The sequence below is a fragment of the Drosophila suzukii genome, chromosome 3 (genome assembly GCF_043229965.1).
Source record: "Drosophila suzukii chromosome 3, CBGP_Dsuzu_IsoJpt1.0, whole genome shotgun sequence".
Taxonomy (NCBI): domain Eukaryota; kingdom Metazoa; phylum Arthropoda; class Insecta; order Diptera; family Drosophilidae; genus Drosophila; species Drosophila suzukii.
Window position 1 is genome coordinate 67563995 of NC_092082.1, and position 18852 is coordinate 67582846.

General features: G+C 44.9%; 3 protein-coding genes and 1 pseudogene across 3 annotated transcripts; 3 read left to right on the top strand and 1 right to left on the bottom strand.

The window, feature by feature from the left end:
- The first annotated feature begins 3497 nt into the window (after positions 1-3497).
- Positions 3498-6087, top strand: Not10 (CCR4-NOT transcription complex subunit 10). Its single transcript, XM_017071842.4, has 6 exons — positions 3498-3712; positions 3782-4537; positions 4599-4926; positions 5044-5102; positions 5157-5507; positions 5569-6087. Exons 1-6 carry the CDS (start codon positions 3624-3626, stop codon positions 5891-5893), a joined length of 1908 nt encoding a protein of 635 aa, XP_016927331.3. The 5' UTR covers positions 3498-3623; the 3' UTR covers positions 5894-6087.
- Positions 6088-6941: 854 nt separating this feature from the next.
- Positions 6942-8386, top strand: LOC108008053 (lipase 3-like; annotated as a pseudogene).
- Positions 8387-8543: 157 nt separating this feature from the next.
- LOC108008054 (lipase 3) lies at positions 8544-10061 on the top strand. Its single transcript, XM_070995523.1, has 4 exons — positions 8544-8606; positions 8661-8732; positions 8775-9482; positions 9617-10061. The coding sequence occupies exons 1-4, from the start codon at positions 8544-8546 to the stop codon at positions 10013-10015; spliced, it is 1242 nt and encodes a 413-aa protein (XP_070851624.1). The 3' UTR covers positions 10016-10061.
- A 6-nt stretch (positions 10062-10067) lies between these two features.
- Positions 10068-12928, bottom strand: LOC108008062 (lipase 3). Its single transcript, XM_017071845.4, has 3 exons — positions 12394-12928; positions 11952-12121; positions 10068-11173 (listed from the first exon to the last, which is right to left on the bottom strand). Exons 1-3 carry the CDS (start codon positions 12496-12498, stop codon positions 10231-10233), a joined length of 1218 nt encoding a protein of 405 aa, XP_016927334.3. The 5' UTR covers positions 12499-12928; the 3' UTR covers positions 10068-10230.
- Between the last annotated feature and the right edge of the window lie 5924 nt (positions 12929-18852).

An 18852-nucleotide genomic window follows, 5' to 3' on the forward strand; every position in this document is an offset into this window, starting at 1 on the left:
CAACAAATACAACTGTTAGTTTTTAATTTCTGTTCCACTTGTTTTGTTTTCGCGACAAGGCACAACTAACGGAGCATAGAAGCACTGACACCGCGACTTTAGAAGTCGGATTCACAAAAAAAGTAGGTTTTGCCACGGAGGTGGACTTGTCCATAGACTCTTCACAGGGAATTTCGCAGCGATGCAAAAACGCGTCTGCACTCCACGAAAGCATGATCGAGACTGACACGTTCAGAGGCAACTTATTACGAGAACACCAATTTCCCACTTTTACTAGGTCATTTTGAAGAAGTTCACTATCGGAGATTGAATTCACAGACCTAAATATTTTAAGATCGTCCGCAAACAACAGGAATTCAGAATTTGTTATGCAATAGCTTAAATCATTAATGAAGATGATGAATAGAAACGGCCCCAATGCACTTCCCTGAGGAAGGCCAGAAGTAGCCACATACGGGTTTGAGAAAACACCATTGCACTCTACTCTATAAATCCGCCCATCTAAATAAGATTTAAACCAATTTAATATTGATGAATGAAATCCCAATTTCTGCAATTTTGCCAATAAAGCATTATGGGAGACTTTGTCAAATGCTTTGGCGAAGTCGGTGTAGACTACATCAACTTGATGATGACTGATAAACGAGTGGATGCAAAAAAGATTAAACGTAGCTAAGTTAGTGGTAGTTGACCTTCCAGGCATAAAACCATGTTGGTTAGGACTGATGATCCGACCAGCAAGAAAAGTTAGCTGCTTAGCTACAATTCGTTCAAACATTTTTGAAACATTACTTAGCTTTGCAATTGGCCTATAATTTGAAACAATGTGTTTGTAACCCGACTTGAATATAGGAGAAACTGTGGCAAGTTTCCATCTATGCGCAAATACGCCAGTGGAAAGAGACTTGTTGAAGATCATTTTTAGGGGCTCACAAAGAACACCTATACAGTTTTTCAAAATAAATGGAGAAAGGCCATCGCAGTCTAATTTTCCTGAGTCGTTAAAACTCTCAGCCGCCATATGACAGTCCAAATCAGTAACATCTAAGCACCCAATATTTAGCATCGTGGCAATGGCACCGAGTGAATCATCGTCATTCCACAGCGAGCTCGGTTCAAAGTTAGATACAAAGTACTTAGCAAATAGATTAGCGACCCCAATATCAGAAGAAGCTGAAAGACTTTCATATGACATATGGGAAGGAAAGTAGGAGGTTGTACGTTTAGAATTGATAAAGTGCCAGAATGACTTAGGATTGGTAATTAGTTTACACTCTATATCAGCAATATATTGGCTGTATAAGAATTTATTGAGGAACTCAAACTCACGCTTATGTTGTTTGTACCGATCAAAGTCGGCAGCTTCACCGCTTTCTATGTAGCGCTTATAGAATTTATTTCGGAGATTTTTGTATTTTTTTAGTCCTTGTGTGTACCATGGTAGTCTATAAGAACTTTGAACTCTAGTTTTAGCATATCTGCCTATAATAGTAGAGAGAAAAGATATAAAAACTTCATAGGTTGTATTCACATCCGCATGCGAGAGGACTTCCGCCCATCTGATATTAGAAATATCACTACGGATAGAATCTAAACTGCTAGAATTAATATAGGTAAGAGGCAAGCGAGAATTATTTGGTGAGAAAATATAACAAGTAATTAAGATTAATAGGGGCTTGTGATGAGCATCACACGCGGCTAGCGGATTATCGCTGCAGCATAGAGTAAGGCATAAATCAGGGTGTACAAAAATTAGATCTAGAAGCTTATTTAAGTTATTAAAAACATGGTTAATCTGGACTAATCCCATACTAAGAAGCTCATCGATGACTAAGATTTCATGAGGAAGATGCAGATTACTGGGAACCATTGCTGAAGACTCAAGATCATGAGCCCACACGAGCGAAGATAGGTTGAAGTCGCCCAAAACACATATATATTGGCCATCTTCCAGCTCCTGGTATAGGTGGGCAATGTTGTCAACATGCGCTTTATATAAATCAAAACTGCTGCTTGGGGGTATGTATGATACTGTCAGGAAAATTGTTTCCGTAGGACCAGCGAGAGATACACAGAGTTGGTCGAGCAGAGAATCCTCGTTCTGGAGACAAATAGCAATGCAACGCAGCTCACGCCGCACAGCAATTAAAACTCCGCCACCTCTGGAGCATCGTGTTTTAACGGAATCTCGATCCTTACGGAACACATGATAAAGATTTGTATCGAAGAATTCATTATCGAAGAAATTGTTCACAAACACCCGAAGACATGGCGTTCCATCAGCTCCAGCGAGTGATGCACATGGCGAAGTTTCCCATTATAATGTGTGATCCGGATGTCGCTGGCCCTGACCTGAGCATTCGATGAAGCTTTTCTGCTCAAGGAGCAAACTATTTTTGCTCACGTTTCCCTTGTTGCCTCTGAAGATTTCAGCCTCTGTGAGCTGGCGTAGATATGGCTTGATGATCAGCAGCAGTCGATATCCATGACCATGATAGCGCTAATCTTACGATGGCAAGTGAGCCTTAGCAATTTTGAGTTGGCGCTTCAGCTTCATCAGCTGTTCTAAACGTTAGAGATGCGTAGGCCCCCACGGTGGAGGGTTTTGGGTGACCATGTTCCAAGTTCAGCCGATGGTTTCGGCAGCCCTAGCACATAGCACATCTCAATATGGTGGATCCCCGGTGCGCGAATGTAAAGTACGTAAGGCGTAAGTGGACTCCGTCGTTCAAGCTTGTTGAGGGTCTCGACGCAGAGATCGCAGAGCGCAGTCCAGTGAACAGATGGCCCGGAGGAATGGAATCGCGCCTGTGGATTTAAAGGGTGAGTCACAACTGCAACCTGCAACCTAGGGCTGGATATACTGGGGCTTGGGGCTTGGCTGCTGGGGATCGGCTCGTCGGGCAGCAGTTTGTGAGCCATAGATGTGCTACAGGAATAAATTGTCTTGCGTGCGCTAGAAATAATCGGAGAATTAGTGAACAATTTTATATTAAGCTTAAACCTCTACTTACCGATGCCACAATGGCGAGGGCGTTCGCCACGCCGATCTCCGCGATGCAGAACCCGTCCTCCTTGGCGGCCAGGAAAATGAGGCTTCTGAAGTCGGTGGCGTGGACTTCGTTGATCGCCACGAGAAGGGCGCGTTCCACTTCTTCAGGATCCGGACGTTGGAGGTCATGTCCCTCTGGTGCTTGTCAACGAAGCGGCTGGCCTCCTCCACCGCCGACCGCTCGTTGAGGCCGAAAAAGTCTCCGTAAGATTGGATACTCATGGTTTTGTGGTTCGTATTCCGTTCCGTTGCAGGTTTCCGTTGCAGTTGCGTTGCCGTTGAAATTTGAAATTTGAATTTTCCCGCCACATCGACCAGAGGCGGGAAGCTTGCCGATACTTCACGCGATACTTCACGCAATATTTCACGCGATATTTCACGCGGGAAGCGGAGACGAAAATTTCGCAAGGTGGCAACTCTGGCAACTTCGCGGCGGGCCGAAAATTCCGCAAGGTGGCAACGTTGTCAAGCAGCTGGCAGCTGCACGGAAAAATTGGAAATTTTGGAGGAGCAATTTAAAAAGGACTCGGTGCACTTGGATTCCGGATTCCGGTTTTTTTTTGTTTCTGGCATGGACACGGCGGAATCTCCCACCAAATCGCAAGCCGGCGAGGACGAGAACTACAGTCTGCTGTGCCAGGCGCACGAGCAGTTCAACAAGTGAGTGGTCAAACTGTTCCTCCCGGAATTCGCGCCTGTAACCGCCTTTCCGGCTAATCCTCCTTTCAGCTCGGAGTTCGATCGCTGCCTGGAGCTGCTCCAGGAGCTGGAGACGCGTGGCGAGAGCAGTGGTCCAGTCCTGCGGCACAACCGGGCAGTGGTGAGCTACCACAAGACCGGGTGCACCCAACACTCCGTCCTGCTCAAGGAACTGGAGGCCCTAACGGCCGATGCAGATGCTCCGGGAGAGGCATCCAGCGGCCTGAGCCTCAAACAGGGAGCCGCTGCCGCCACGGTGGCCCGCTACAACCGAGCGGTCATCTACTACCACCGCCACATGTTCGGCACAGCGCTGGAGAAACTGGCGCCTCTGGTGGCTCGCCTGGAAGCTCTGGAGAAGGCCATGGCGGCGCTGGTGGCCACACTCCAGCTTCAGCTGCTGCTGGCCACCAATCAACTAAACCGGGCCGAAGCCTTCCTGGACTATTTGCAGTACAAGCTCAACCTAGTGGCCACTGCGCCCAGCAGTAATCCAACCGAGGAGTCGGCTGTCAACGCATCTGCCTCTCCGCCGGCGGCCACGCCCAATTCAGTAGTGGCGACACCAGGGGGAGCAGCTATAGAGGGGGCAGTGCCTGGTCTAGGCGGTAGCCTGCAGCTTTTGCAACTCATAACGCTCGTGCTGAATCGAAAACCGGTGGTCATTCAGGAGGACGGTACGCCAGAATACGCTGCTCTGAAGGCACAGCAGTACTACATAATGAAGGACTTTCAGATGGCCGCTAAGCAGCTGATGCGCATCAATAACGAATGCACCCAGGCTGGGTGAGTCCTGATTATCTGTTATGTACTGAAGATGAGCTTACGTAATTGTATTACCCCGTAGCACTGTAACTCCGCAGTTGAGCACCTGCATCGCCAACAACATGGGAGTGATCCACTTGAGAGTGCGCCACTATGCTATCGCCGCCCAGTTCTTCCAGAATGCTCTGAACTTTGACCAGCAGCTTGCGCGGAACTTACGTCAGAGCACGTTACAAACCATGAGTTCGGCTCGGTCCTGCGAGATCCTCTACAACCTGGGCGTGGCCATGCTCCATTTGCGCCGCCCCAAGGAAGCGTTCCAGTGCTTCTTGGTCCCCGTCAAGCAGTTTCACAGCAATCCGCGTCTCTGGCTGCGCATGGCCGAGGCCTGCATCATGGAGCACGAGGCGGTAAGTAATCATAATCTTAAGTTTCTGAAAGAACTGGACTTGCTTAGAAGCGCCAATTAACTATTTTAATTTACAAATGTTTATCTAAAATTATTTGAATTATATGTCCTTCTATAGAAACTGGTGGAGGAGGAGCGCCAGTCGCAGGCAGGCACGCCCTCGACAAAGCCATACGCGTAAGTGATTTCAAGTATATCTTTATCTTGGCCTCTCTAACGCTCTTCTTTTAGTCCCCAGTCTGCGGGAGTGCCAGAGCCCACCCTGGAGTTCGCTGCCTTGTGCCTGCGTAGTGCGTTGACCCTAACGCAGCACTACAAGACGAGGTTCCACATGACGGCGGTTTCATCGGAGGATGTCGAGACACCCGAACCCAAGGACCCAACTCAGGAGTCTTGGCGTCATCCGCAGGACAATAATTTCTGCAATCCCTCAAAGCCAGTTAGCCTGGAGTCGTTGGAAAAAATGATGGCCGCCATATATGCGGCGCACAGCTTCGTCTCGCTTCGCCTGGGCGACGATGTGACCGCGCTTGAGATGGCGGAGCAGCTGCTGGCCTGTGAACGTCTCTCCGATGCACACAAGTATTATTAAGTTTTTTAAATAAGTGATCAAGTTTGGCTTATCTACTGTCTTACTTTGCAGATTGCTGGGTCACATGTACGCTGGCGAGGCGCTGATGATGATGGACAAGGCAGCCGAAGCACGCGACCATTTGGACCCTACCTTCGTGGGGACACTGAATGCGTTCGATTTCGAGACGCGTGACTGGCAACTGAAGTCAGTGGACGCCGCTCAGAATGTGGTGCGTTACAATCTGGCTGTAGCCATGGCCCTCCAAAACGACCTGCCTCAAGCAAAAGCACTCCTCGCCAACTTAAGTCACTCTTTGGTGAGCAGCAAGGCGCTGGCCTTGCGACGCTTCATAGACCTAAAGATGGGACCCGTTCCTAGTGGGACGCCCAGTTAGACAACAAATTGTGTAAATACTTAGACGGAATTAAAGTACGAGAAAGGAGTGACTAGAAAGCCAAGTAATTATATATCGATGATCAATACTGTTCGAGATTTGACACAGAATGGATACTATTTAAAGCTCTGTCGCTTATAACGATGTGTGGATACTTATAAAGATGATCTTTTATTAAAATTTTTGAGAAATTATTTCAGGAATTATACAGTCTTAATGTTGAACCGTTAAGAGTATTAGAATTTTTGTGAAATTTCGCATATTACGCGCAGAAATAATACTATAAGAAAGTTTTTCCTTTTTCAAATGTTGTACAAAACGTTTGTCATTTTATGTGCCTATATTGACATTGCCAAGAGAACAACTTCTCTAAGTCAGTACATCAGCACATCAGTACATGCTACGGAAGGAATTCTTTAGCGCCAGAAAAAGCACTTCAACTAGCTTAAGATCAGGTAAGATCAGAATGTAGGATTTCGGGATCTTGAAGAACTTGTTCACCTACAGAGCTTTCGCACCCCCGATTATCCGCTGCATAACGTCTGTCCCCTGAATTTGGCCTTTAGGTTGCCGGAGTCCGTGATGCATCTCTGAAACTGCTTGGCATCACATGGACTTCCTCTGATCAAGAATCCGATTATTGAAATTTTCAAAGGGTTTGACGTAAAAGAAGAAAGTGTAATAATGTTATCGTAACAACTTATAACTTACATTTTATCAAGTATTTAGCGGTTTTCTGGATTCCAGAAGAATACAAATTCTTATCCGGTAGCGAGTTCTTAAAAGCTATAATGCGCCTGATTTCCATTTAATGATATCTTCAGCAGTTACTTATTTATAATTCCGTTCTTCAGAAAAAGGCACAAAACGTTAATTTAAATATAAATATCTAATTATGTTTCTTGGAATCGACTTCTTACATTTCATTATTTAAATATAGTCTCTCTTATTTTCCTTTTGGATATGCTTTTTTCAAATTAGTATTAAATAGTATGCGATTTAATGGATTAGTTCTGCCATCCATTTCACCTATTCGTAAAAAAAATTTTTAAAACTCACCAAGATGTTGTTGATGAAGTTTGTGGTGTTTTTGTCTGGTTATGCATAGTCAATGCTAAGGTAAGGCTTGGCCTCCAAAATTTAACTGGACGAGCCGATGATTACCGCATCAAAATATTTTCAGGGGTGAGTAATTTAAAAATTTGAACTGTGGAAATAACCAAGTTCTTTCTTAAAGGTCCATATTATAGACTCGTACAATTACCCTGTGGAGAAGCACACTGTCGTAACTAGAGATGGTTATATCCTCGATATCTTTAGGATTCCGTACTCAGAGAAATGTAGGAAGAGGGGAATGAAGCCGGTCGTCTTCCTCCAGCACGGCTTGACATGCTCGGCGGATACTTTTTTGATGACGGGACCAAAGTCTGGACTTCCGTTCATGTTGGTCGACGCCTGCTACGACGTTTGGCTGAGCAACAGCCGGGGAATTCGCTACTCCCGCCGCCACACCAAGATGAAGTCCTTCGGGGAAGCCTACTGGGGCTTCAGCTGGCATGAAATCGGAATGGAGGACCTGCCCGCCCAGTTCGACTACATCCTGTCCACCACGCAGCAGAAGGCGCTGCATTTCGTGGGTCATTCTCAGGGATGCACCACCCTAATGGTCCTGCTCAGTATGAGACCGGAGTACAACGAGAAGATGAAGACCATTTCCCTGCTCGCCCCCGCTGTCATTATGCACAACTCGAGATCCGGACTAGTCAATAAACTGGAGTCGATCATTATGAAGATGAAGGACTGCGACTTTTTCGGGCACACCGACGCTATGAGATTTGTGATAACGGTTCTTTGCGGATTCGCCAGTATGAAGAGATATTGCACCTCCTTGTACTTGATGGCCAACGCACAACCGACCAAGTTCATGAACTTGGTTAGTGAAAGGGAAGTTTAATATATTCAATATTCATTGCAAGAAATGTATAACCATTTTTAGAGCATCATTCCTCTGGTATTAGCAACGCATCCGGCTGCCATTTCCTCGCGCCAGCCCAAACACTTTCTCCAGGTCAAGAGGGCTGGCAAATTCCAGCAATATGACTTTGGAGTCAGGAAGAACCAAAAGATCTACAAACAGTCCTCGCCACCGGAATATCCGTTGAAAAATGTCCGTCCGAAGTCGCCCATCCACATATTTTATAGTGCTGGAGACTCCATGACAGTGGCGGAGGATGTTCTAAATCTGATCAGCAAGTTGGGCAAAGTAGTTGCACATCGCATTCCCTATTTGGAATGGGGCCACATGGATTTTATCTTCGCCAAAACCGTAGCTGAGGTTATTAATCGGCCAATTATGGAAGTCATCGGTCAATTCGAGAATTATAAGAATGGGAAATAAAGATTTCGAAAGATAAATATTTTTGTCTTTGAGACCAACCTTAAATAGCTTTACTATTTGTTTTTAAATATATTTATATATTATATACATTTTAATAGCCGATTTTTATTAATATAAAACCAGCCAGGTGAAACCCGTTTAGTTGCGCCTCTGCACAACGGAACTTGGAATTATAATTTTAAAATTTTCTTAAAATTAGTTCCGCCTATTATTTAAGTCCATCCATTAAGAATGCAAGTTATTGGCTCCTAGATGTTGCGGGTGTTGTTTGTGATCTTGTTTTTTTGGCTAAGTTGTGCCGAGGAAATATCAAAGGTAAATGGCAGGGAGTACATAAAGTATGGATAAATCAAACCGTTCTTTTTAAAGGTGGAGACGGGGATTGGACTTGACGACTCCTCGGAGAGAACGATCGATTTCCGCTCCAAAAGAGTGCCTGCGGTGAGTATGACGAAGTTGGCCAAATGAAATCACGTCAGTTAGTCCAGACTTCAGGTCGAGCTCATAACCCGACACAACTATTCGGTGGAGACGCACAATGTCACTACCTGGGATGGCTACATCCTGACAAACTTCCGGATCCCGTTATCGAATCGGTGTACCAAGCTCGAACCAAGGCCAGTCGTTTTCTTGCAGCACGGATTGCTTTTGGCGTCAGATGGCTTCCTGGTGACTGGACCCAGGACCGGACTGCCCTTCATGTTGGCCGATGCCTGCTTCGATGTGTGGCTGAGCAACTGCCGCGGAACGCGGTACTCCAGGCGTCATACCACTCTGAAGGCCACCCAGAAAGAGTTCTGGCAGTTTAGCTTTCATGAAATGGGAATGCAGGACTTACCCGCCCAGATCGACTATGTTTTAGCGACCACGAACCAGAGTGCGTTGCACTTTGTATGCTATTCTCAGGGATGCACCACCCTGATGATCCTGCTTAGTATGAGACCAGAGTATAACAAGAAGATCAAGACCGCCAACCTATTAGCCCCAGCGGTCTTCATGAAACACTCCCTGACGTGGGGTCTTAAAATAGTCAAGCCGATATTTATGCGGCTGCCCGACGGGGAGCTATTACCCCAAAAAGGTTTGCTAACTTCTGTTGCAAAGTTAATGTGCAAGTCAAAAGCAACGAAGAAACTGTGTGCCTCCGTATACCTGCTCTTGAGTGGTCATAAATCGAAACACACAAATAAAGTGAGTCCAATAGATTTATTTATGAAACCTTCCTTTGTCGAACACTACTATTTTTCACATCACTGTTATTATCGAAATATTATAATAATGTTTGAAGCCCTTAAGCACATTTTAATGAGACTGAATATTTGCAGTCCGTGATTCCCAATTTGGTGGTCACAAACCCGTCTGGACTTTCCACGAGGCAGCCGAAGCACTACATACAGCTTAAGGACTCTGGAAAATTCCGACAATACGACTTTGGACCCAAAAAGAATCGGAAAACCTATGGCCAAACCTCGCCCCCAGAATATCCGCTGGAGAAGGTCAATCCAATGACACCCGTTAACGTGTTCTACAGCGCTGGAGATAACACCATCTCAACAAAGGACATTTTAAAGCTGGTCAGCAAGTTGCCCCGGTCGGTGAAACACAAGATCAAGGAGCCTACCTGGGACCACTTGGACTTTATTTTAGGGAAGACAATAGACAAAGTTGTCAATCTACCGGTTATCAACATAATCAATGCATTCGAGAATTCTCAGAAGGAATGATTAAACTTAAAAATTAAATCCCTTCACACACATTTTGAAAACTTCACATCTATTTAGTCTAGTCTATAAATTATTTATTTATTAATCAGTACATATATCCAGAGTTGATCTAGCCGAATCAACCGCAGACTCAGATTCGTAATTCTACATTGTTTTTGGCACTAGTGATAGTTCTGGCTGTGATCCTTTCCCGCCGGCTTCCTGGCATCCCCCTCTTAGCGTCGCCGCTGTTCATAACGATTCATGGAGAGCACTATGTTGTCGAAGATGTACTCCCTGACCCCCAATCCACAGATAAAGTCGAAGTGGTTCCACCGTTTCCAGGGAACCTTATACGCGGCCTCCACATTGGGCAGCCGCGTGAGCAGTCGCCAGATGTCCGCCGGAGCCACAATATAATCGTTTTCCGAGAAGAAAACGGTGACTGGTGTGGACACCTTCTCCAGCGCGTACTCCGGTGGCTCCAGCTGCTGGTAGTGCAGCCAGTTCCGCTCCGGGCCGTAGTCGTACTGCCGGAAACGCGTGGACACGTAGCCCTGGAAGTAGTGCATAAGCTGTTTCACCGATCCGCCCGCCGGGAAATTGGCCATCAGATCGGGCAGAAGGGTCTTGTTGAGGAACCGAGTATCGTAGCCCACGGCTGGCCACAGGCGACTGATGCAGACCAGCGGCTTTTCGTTCTCCAAGCACGTCATCGAAAGGAACTTCTTGAAGAACTTGTTTGTGGAGAACATCTCCACGCCCTCTAGCATCTTGGAGACGTAGTTCCGGGTACCCAGCACCGGACCGATGACCTTGGCCAGTCCGCTCTTCGTGTTGCTCACATAGGCCACCGGGGCCAACAGGGTGGCGCTTTTGAAGACGGCATTGTACTGCGGCATCATCGAGTTGAGGACCAGGAAGACAGTGCCACCCTGCGAGATGCCCACAAAGTGCATGGCCCTCTGTCCGGTTGTCCGGAGCACGTAGTCCACCTGAGCGGGCAAGTCATAGACGCCCATCTCGTGCCAGCTAAAGTCCCAGAACTCCCGCTCCGTCGTGTTCGTCCACATGTTCTTCCGGCAGTAAATGTTACCCCTGTTGTTTCCCAGCCACACGTCGTATCCGGCGCGCCAGAGGAGGTACGCCAGCGAGTCCTCGCGCCCGTTGAGAATCCATCTGGAAAAGGAGAAGATGCTGGTATTAGAATTTCTTAAAAGGGTTATTTGTTTCTAAGGTTCTTTAAAGTACGAGTTACACCTTGCCCAAGATGGTGTTATACCAATTTATTGTTATTACCAATTTTCAATTCACTTAGATAGTTGAAAAATATTGTTTAGCCGTCTTAGTTTTTCAAAACTATTGGAATTCAGTAATTTATCACAACAATAAATGGTTTGTTCTAAAGTTTAAATATTCATGGGGTAATTTTTATCATATTTTAAAATACCTATAAAATACCTTTAAAAAAATGTTGATTTTCTTATAAACCCTTCATATAAGAGTGCTGGTTACGATATTGGTCTAGATACAATTGATTTAAAGTTAGCAAAATAATAGTACAACACTTTTGATTATTTCCACTATCTTTAAGAACTTATAAGAGAAGAATATGATTACGATTATCTTCTAAAAATGACAGAGATATATTTCAACTAATCATTTTCCAATTAGTTCGAATAAGAAGAAGGCCTATTTTACTTTTCGTATCTACTGAGTCTTCAGTTTTCAAATCTGAGTATATGTATACATCAATGAATTTATCGCTTAAAAGGTCTACAAAAGCAGACAGACGGAGGGATACAAAATAGTCCCACTGACTGTAATGAATCATTAGTTTCTTGGCAAACCCATGGACATATCGCTTCAAGTTTGCCCCTGGGTTCTTCCAGTGTTTCTTATCTCCCACAAGCGGAAGTATCTATTAGCATATGGCATATTATATTGGTATACGCACACATCCGACGAGGCGTAGAGTCCGGAGAGCAGGAAGACGACAGGGCGCTTCAGCAGGGTGCCCAGTTCGGGATCCACCTGCGGGATGCGGTGCAGGGTCAGCACGTATCCGTCCTTCGTCGTCACCGAGTGGCGCTCCACGTTGTAGCCGTCATTCTGGATGCGCCGCACCTGCAACGGATACGAGATACGAGATACCAGGTAACACATGGCAGGTAACCAAACTGGGCGCACACGGAGGCAGGAAGCTAAGGCAAAAGCCAGTCGGGCCAAAATCCGAAATGCAAACACAAATTGTTGGCACATTCGGCGCTTGACATTTGGAGGCCACGCGACGCGTGCGTTGTGACACTTGGTTAATTTGGAATTCCGCTGGTGAGCCGACCTGGGGTTTACCACCCCTCCCCATATCCATTGCCGTCTCCGTCCCAAGGAACACATACCGCATCTGTGATGATGATTTCGCGCGACTGGCGCACAGTGGCCCTGGACACCTGCTGCAGTCCGAGCAGCGCCAGACACAGCAGCACCACTCGCTCCCGTCGCATGCTGACCAGGATTATGGTTACATGAACGCCGCACGCTGGGATTAAGTAACTGGGTAACCGATCAGAAGTCCAACCGGTTCGCAATCGATCGCAGCGAAACGAAACCCAGGGTAAATGTAAATGAAAATGAAAACGAAAGCTGCCCAAGGATCGGCGGCCTACAGAAAGAAAGACAGCACTTTCTTTCCAGCGCGGAGCTTTCAAAAACGCCGAAACCGAAACCAAAACCGAAAATGAAACCGAAAACCAAAGCCAAAACCGTATGAATGGGAATTGCAATCCCAGTGCCGTTTTCTCGTTTCTGGCAGTACCGCTGCTAGTGTTCGATTCGAATGTGCTTTATCGACTGCGCATGCGTCCGCCGCTCGCAGGGCTTGCCACTCATTTGAGGTGGTTTTTGGCGGTGGAGCAGAGGCAGAGCTCCAACCGGTGAGCCACCTGCATGGCAGGCGACTCGATCGGCTGGAGCTGAACTTACCTGAGCGCCCAGAGCAGCGGCGCATCCAAGAGCCTCTACACTGCGCGTAATATCAATCGCCGCCGCCCCCACTCCAGTAAATTCCCCTACCCTCCAAAGCCCCCGAAACCCCCAAGCCACCACCCCCCGAAAATACAATCAGTTGGCACGCTGCCACGGCAATTTGAGCAATTATAACAGCTTAGCGAAAGAGAGAACGCTATCCAAAACTGTCAACGGAGAGTACAGTGGGCGAATACCGCAGAAACAACCTCTAGATGAGATTAAATTTAAAGCTCCACACACCAGAAGAAAGTGAAATTGACCTTGTCCTAGAGAAAAACCGCATGATGAAGTCCGCTCAGCAACACATCGAATTTTTGTAACTTAAAGTACACGAATCTTTACCTTTTTAATTTATTTAAGAGCATTCTCCTATTGGTACTGTAATCTTTGCATAGTTGAAAATATTAATATTATTTGGTAAGAAAAATTATTAGCTTTCAGGGGTTTTTTAAAGAATTTTAATCAATTTTATTAATGTTGTCTGTTGTTTTAGTAATGCTGGTTTTTTATCTGTTCTATCATCAGATTTCTAATAAGAAGTAGATTCTGTTCTTAAATAATGTTATAAAAGCAGAACGATGTTTTAAATTAAATTAAGTCCATGTAAATAGTTATATTAATTTAACAAACTATAAAAAGATTTAATAAAATAGTCGTATATCAAATCTCTGCCATCTAAAACTGAGGTGTGAGCTATAGAAGCCCACCTGTATTCCAAGAAAATGATTCATTCCGCGACATGACAACTTTGACAACTCATTGGCTTTGAAATCTGATCAATCTCGTAGAATTTGCGAGGGCCAACATTGCTTACCCATTCAACCCACACCAAAGCAGATGATAAAGCAAGATAAATACCCTCAATAAGCTTAACAATATGATCGGCTCACGTGCTGTTGAAAGTTATGCGCATCACATACAGTATACAATGCATTCATAAGAGACAATTGGTTTTGAGCAGTGTATAAATTTTGGGAGCTACTTACTTACATTTTTCCGTTTTTTTGGCTCTGACTGCGGCTGTGTGTCTCCGGCAGCGACGTGGTTTTTCGTCGCATTGTTGTCGTCGGGGGCCGTTGTTTTTTCGCTGAATTGCAATAACCTGTTGCCTAATGAAAACGGCGTCTGCTTATTTAGGATGTGGCCTGGGCTGGCTTGGCCTGGCCCAAGTACTTGCCAACATATGTATGTAGGTACCTTTGGATACCCATACCCATAGTCTTCTGGTGTTTATGTTTGCCCACTTGAAAGACAATCGACAGCTCACCCGCCAATCCTCCACAGCTCTCACCGTTCATTCAGCGGATCGCTGGAGAGCTTTCTGTTTGTTTATATGGCTTTTTAATAGCTCGTCAACAACTGCGCAAGGGGTTGTAACTGCTGTGCACACGGCTTCTACTCCGTTTCATCAATGGACCGCTGAATGACCGCTCGCCGCTCCACTGCCCCACTGGCGGCATTGACCCACCGGCCGCGACTCACGTACTGGACAACCCACCGAGCGATTGCCCAGTGATGAGGGGTACCGGGTTAAGTGTACCTGGTTTTCCGCCTCGCGTACCTTATCTATGGTAACCGAAAAATGATCGATCGATATTTAATTCGGGGAGTAAATACGATCGTGGAGATATGAATCATATATGATATGATATGGCTGAAAAGTCAAAAACACTGTAATTTAGAAGGTTATAAATCAACAAATATATTATAACTAGATATGAAATATGCAAAAAACAGTCCTTACATCATAAGTAGATTACTAGTTTGCATATTATATGCAGATATGATATGATATATGAGATATGATAAATTATTATCCTAAGGACTAAAAACATTTTCAAACAAATTTAATTTGACAAAAGTTGGCTCAGCTTCGAATGTTAAGAATTTAATAACTAAGCAATTGTTACCATAAATTGAATTAAAAAGTACCTGCACTAGAGGTAATTTACTAATTAATTTAATTATATTATAAGTTTTAGGTACCTTCCTTATAGGTACTACCCTGCAACTACCTTGACCAACAATGGTACCTTTCCCATCGCTTCTACTCCGTTGGGTAAAGCCCAAGGCGGGTCGCATATGAGTATGATTATGGCCCACAGCTCAAATGTCCATTTGTTTGGCGTTAAAACAGTTTACGCTAATTCCTATTGTGACACACGAGACATGAGTGTTTGTCGCGTGTGACTGCGGCGGATCAAGTAAACTGTTTAGTTAACTGGTTTCGACAATTAAAGTCGGGGCACTTGAGCCGGGCAATCAAACGGGACAGGGTCTCTGGGGCCGGGGCCAGGGGCATCTTTCAAAGCTTTAGACCTCCACCTCGTCTGACTTTCTTTCACTTTCGGCTAATGGATTCTATGTAATTGAGGCCTAAACACTCCATAATGCATACTCCATGTCGCACTCCATTGCCAAATTTGTTTGTTTATTTGGGCCTGTGTGCTTGCCCGCACAAGTGATACCCGAGTGATGCAATCAAAGGGTATAAGTTATTATGTAAACAGGTATGGATAACCATCGGTAATTATACGATGAGTTCATATTTCATTTATTTACCAGGTTGTTTTATTTCCTCTTAAACCTGGTGCTTAAACCGCAAGTAACTGAGCTGTTGGGCGATATTAACCGATTCAATTTCAAAACATTGGCGATGTAAATAAAGTGTTTGAGGAAAACTCCCCCCACTATAATACCTCAACTCAACATCTGCTAGATTTGAGTCCCTGAATTAACGATAAACGGGACTCAAATTACATAAACTCTAGATAGGGTATACAGATTTCAGGGCCCCGAAAATCGGTATCACTTTCGTTGACCGCAGAGTCATTCACTGTTGACAGTTGCGTGGTGTGAACTTTGTATTGAACTTGAAACTGGAGCTGGACAAGATCTGCATAATGCATAAGACGGGCCTGAGTGTCGGTCACAAATCAAAGACCGTTTAGCTTTTCCGCCGAACAATGAGCTGACATTTCACTTTGAGTGCTCTGCTTTCTGATATGCATTCGGTTGCGTTTTCTTTCCTTCGTTTCTTTTCCTTTACTCGCTTTTTCTTTACCAGACCCTCTGGAATTGCCGGTCCGGTTTCCGGTCGACCCAACGAGGTTTATCTAATCCCAAAAGGGCGCTTATCACCAATGCGTTGCCCTCTGCGTTGACGTCTGGGAATCATGAATCGAATGTGATTAAACCCTGCAGGGAAAAGTGATTTAAAAACGGAGTAGCTTTAATTATTCCCCATAAAAACATTTATCGTTACATTTTAAAGAACTTGCTATAAGTGGGCTAACCCCACCGGGCTTAATTTTATTAAAAAAGTTTTTCGCTTTTTTTTTTTATTTAATTTTATAAAGTTGTAGATGTTTGAAAATGTAGACCAGCCTAGGAACTTATAGAAATAGCAGACCGTCGACCATTTGAGGTCATTTCATAAATACGTTTTAAAATATAATATAATATTATCTTAAATATATATTTTTATAAAGTTGGTAACCTTTTCTCTCGGTGTGGGAAAACCGACCAACGATGACTGTCACCAGCTCAATGACAAAATTACGTGTTGGATGATCAGTTAGCCGTTAGGTCACTGTGCTAATCCTCCGCTAATTGTTTCTTGATGGGTTTGAAACTCCCTAACCAGGCAGAGGGGGAGGACGGAATTGGCCAGGAGTCGTTACCTAGGAGTCTACCTGGGAGTCTGGCTCGCTAATTACTCGACTTAGGCCCGCGCCTGCCTGACTCACGGCCGCAGCATATTTACAACTGCCGGCTAGCCGGACAAACAAGGCAATCGGCGGTCGTAAAAAGGCGAATAGCTACAAATAAAGCAGAAAACGAAATCTCAATAACAAAAAGCCGCCTCCCCACGACTCCGAAGACAACAAAAGGAACACTACGAGGCCTCAGGAGGAAGTGCCGACGTTTTCGTCATGACTAAGCGTGGTTACTCAAAGGGAAACCAATTGATTCCTTCCTGTTGCCGTCCAGTCCGTCGTCCATCTTTCCCTATCCACCACATACCGTCCACCGCAGAGCCACGACGGCAATAGCAATAACAAAATCTAAATATTTAACGACTAAATTGAATCTGAAGGCGCGCGCTCGCTCACATCAGGCAAATTTTCCGGCTGGGGTTACCTGCGGCTGCTGCTGGCATAATCAATAAAAGATAAACAGTGGGCAGACTGCGGCTCCAGCCCATTGAAATGGCCACATCACGTAATGGAAAATGTTGCAGGGAAAGCCTACACGACAACCGGCCACTTCGAGAAAAGCTCAAAACAACTATATAGCGAACTGAGTGCGAGTGAGTAGGTAAAGCCCCTGTGGTCGATGTCGTCGTCAACAGGCGTACGAGAAGTTTGGGCATTCTGTCAGGCAGCCAGACATCCGAGTAGTTGGTCGACCTACCAGACCATCAGCCATTCAGTCACTTGGCCGGGAAAGACCCCCGTGGACCGCAGCTCTTAGAAGCTGAGGGGCACTCCACCCGGGTTCTGGTTCTGATTCTGATGGTACCCCGCTTTTGTCTGGGCGGACTCAGGCGAGCCAAATCATTCACAAACAAAACTGGAGAGGCTGAAAATTGATTCGAGGCAGCTGTCATTCGACGGCTTGCCATGGATTGGTCATGATTAGCCAAGGAAAACCTATATTCACCGAGAGAGTAATTGAGTTTCCAGCTGCTCAAATGGTTGTCAGTTATGGGGTCTTAAAAAATATTGTTGAAGTGTTCAAAATTTGTTTGGAACTAATAACTTTTTTATATCTTCTTTTTAGTATTACTTGCATTCTTGGACCTTAAATATAAAAGTTTTAAATAAAATTAATTAAAAAACGACAAATTTAAATTTCTTTTGACCGTAGATCTTGTAAATACGTTATATTATAATTATTTATAATAACCTTGCGCGGATCAACGGGGGATATGAAAGATAGATTACCCCCATACGGGTTAAAAAGTATACTGCAACATGTATTTTTTCCTAATTTATTATTTCTACTCAACAAATTTTTTTGGTATTCCCCCACAACCAAATGCTGGATCCATCACTGATAATAACTTATAACGAAGAAATACCTAATGATATTTAAAGAAAAGCTATGCGCCGTTAGAACCTTTATTTACTAATTCTATACATTTTCTTTGAAATAGATTCAAGATAAATAGATAATTAAAACTTTACCCCTTTAAACTATAACCACTTAAATGTGGTTCCATTTTTCAAGCAATGATTTTCTCTCACTTGGTAAATATAGATTAACTTCACTTTTAAGTACTTGACCCACGATACCCAGGGAATCTTATCATATCACTTTGAATTTAGATTTTTTACTGCCCCAATTACACTTCCTATCTGATCGTAGGTGATATTATATGTTTGGTTAGTCCGGCCAGTCCTCAGACCCTCATTGTTCCTGCTCTCCTTTGTATTGGAGCTCTTGTGTTGTACCAAATAAACAATAAGAGTGCTGGGCCGAGGGCAGTGGGATGGGGCTAGGGATAGGTGTGTGGCATGGACATAGGGCCTTAGGTAGAGCCGACTGGTCCAAGTTCGAAGGGAGGATAGGATGGGGAGGGGGAAGAACGCCTGCGAGCGAATTGGCTGCCAAACACTCGCACAATGAGGGGCTCGATGACGATGACGTTGTGGATCTGAAGAGCTGGCCACAGCCGAGCCAAAATGTTGGTTTCAGTTTGGTTTGCTTTGCTTTGGTTTGGGGCCGGCGCTAGGCACTTGCACTTATCAGACCAACACACATAAGTACGATGGGGAGTTTTTAGGGCCGAGCAGCCCACTTACTTGCCGCAGAAGTAGAAGCAG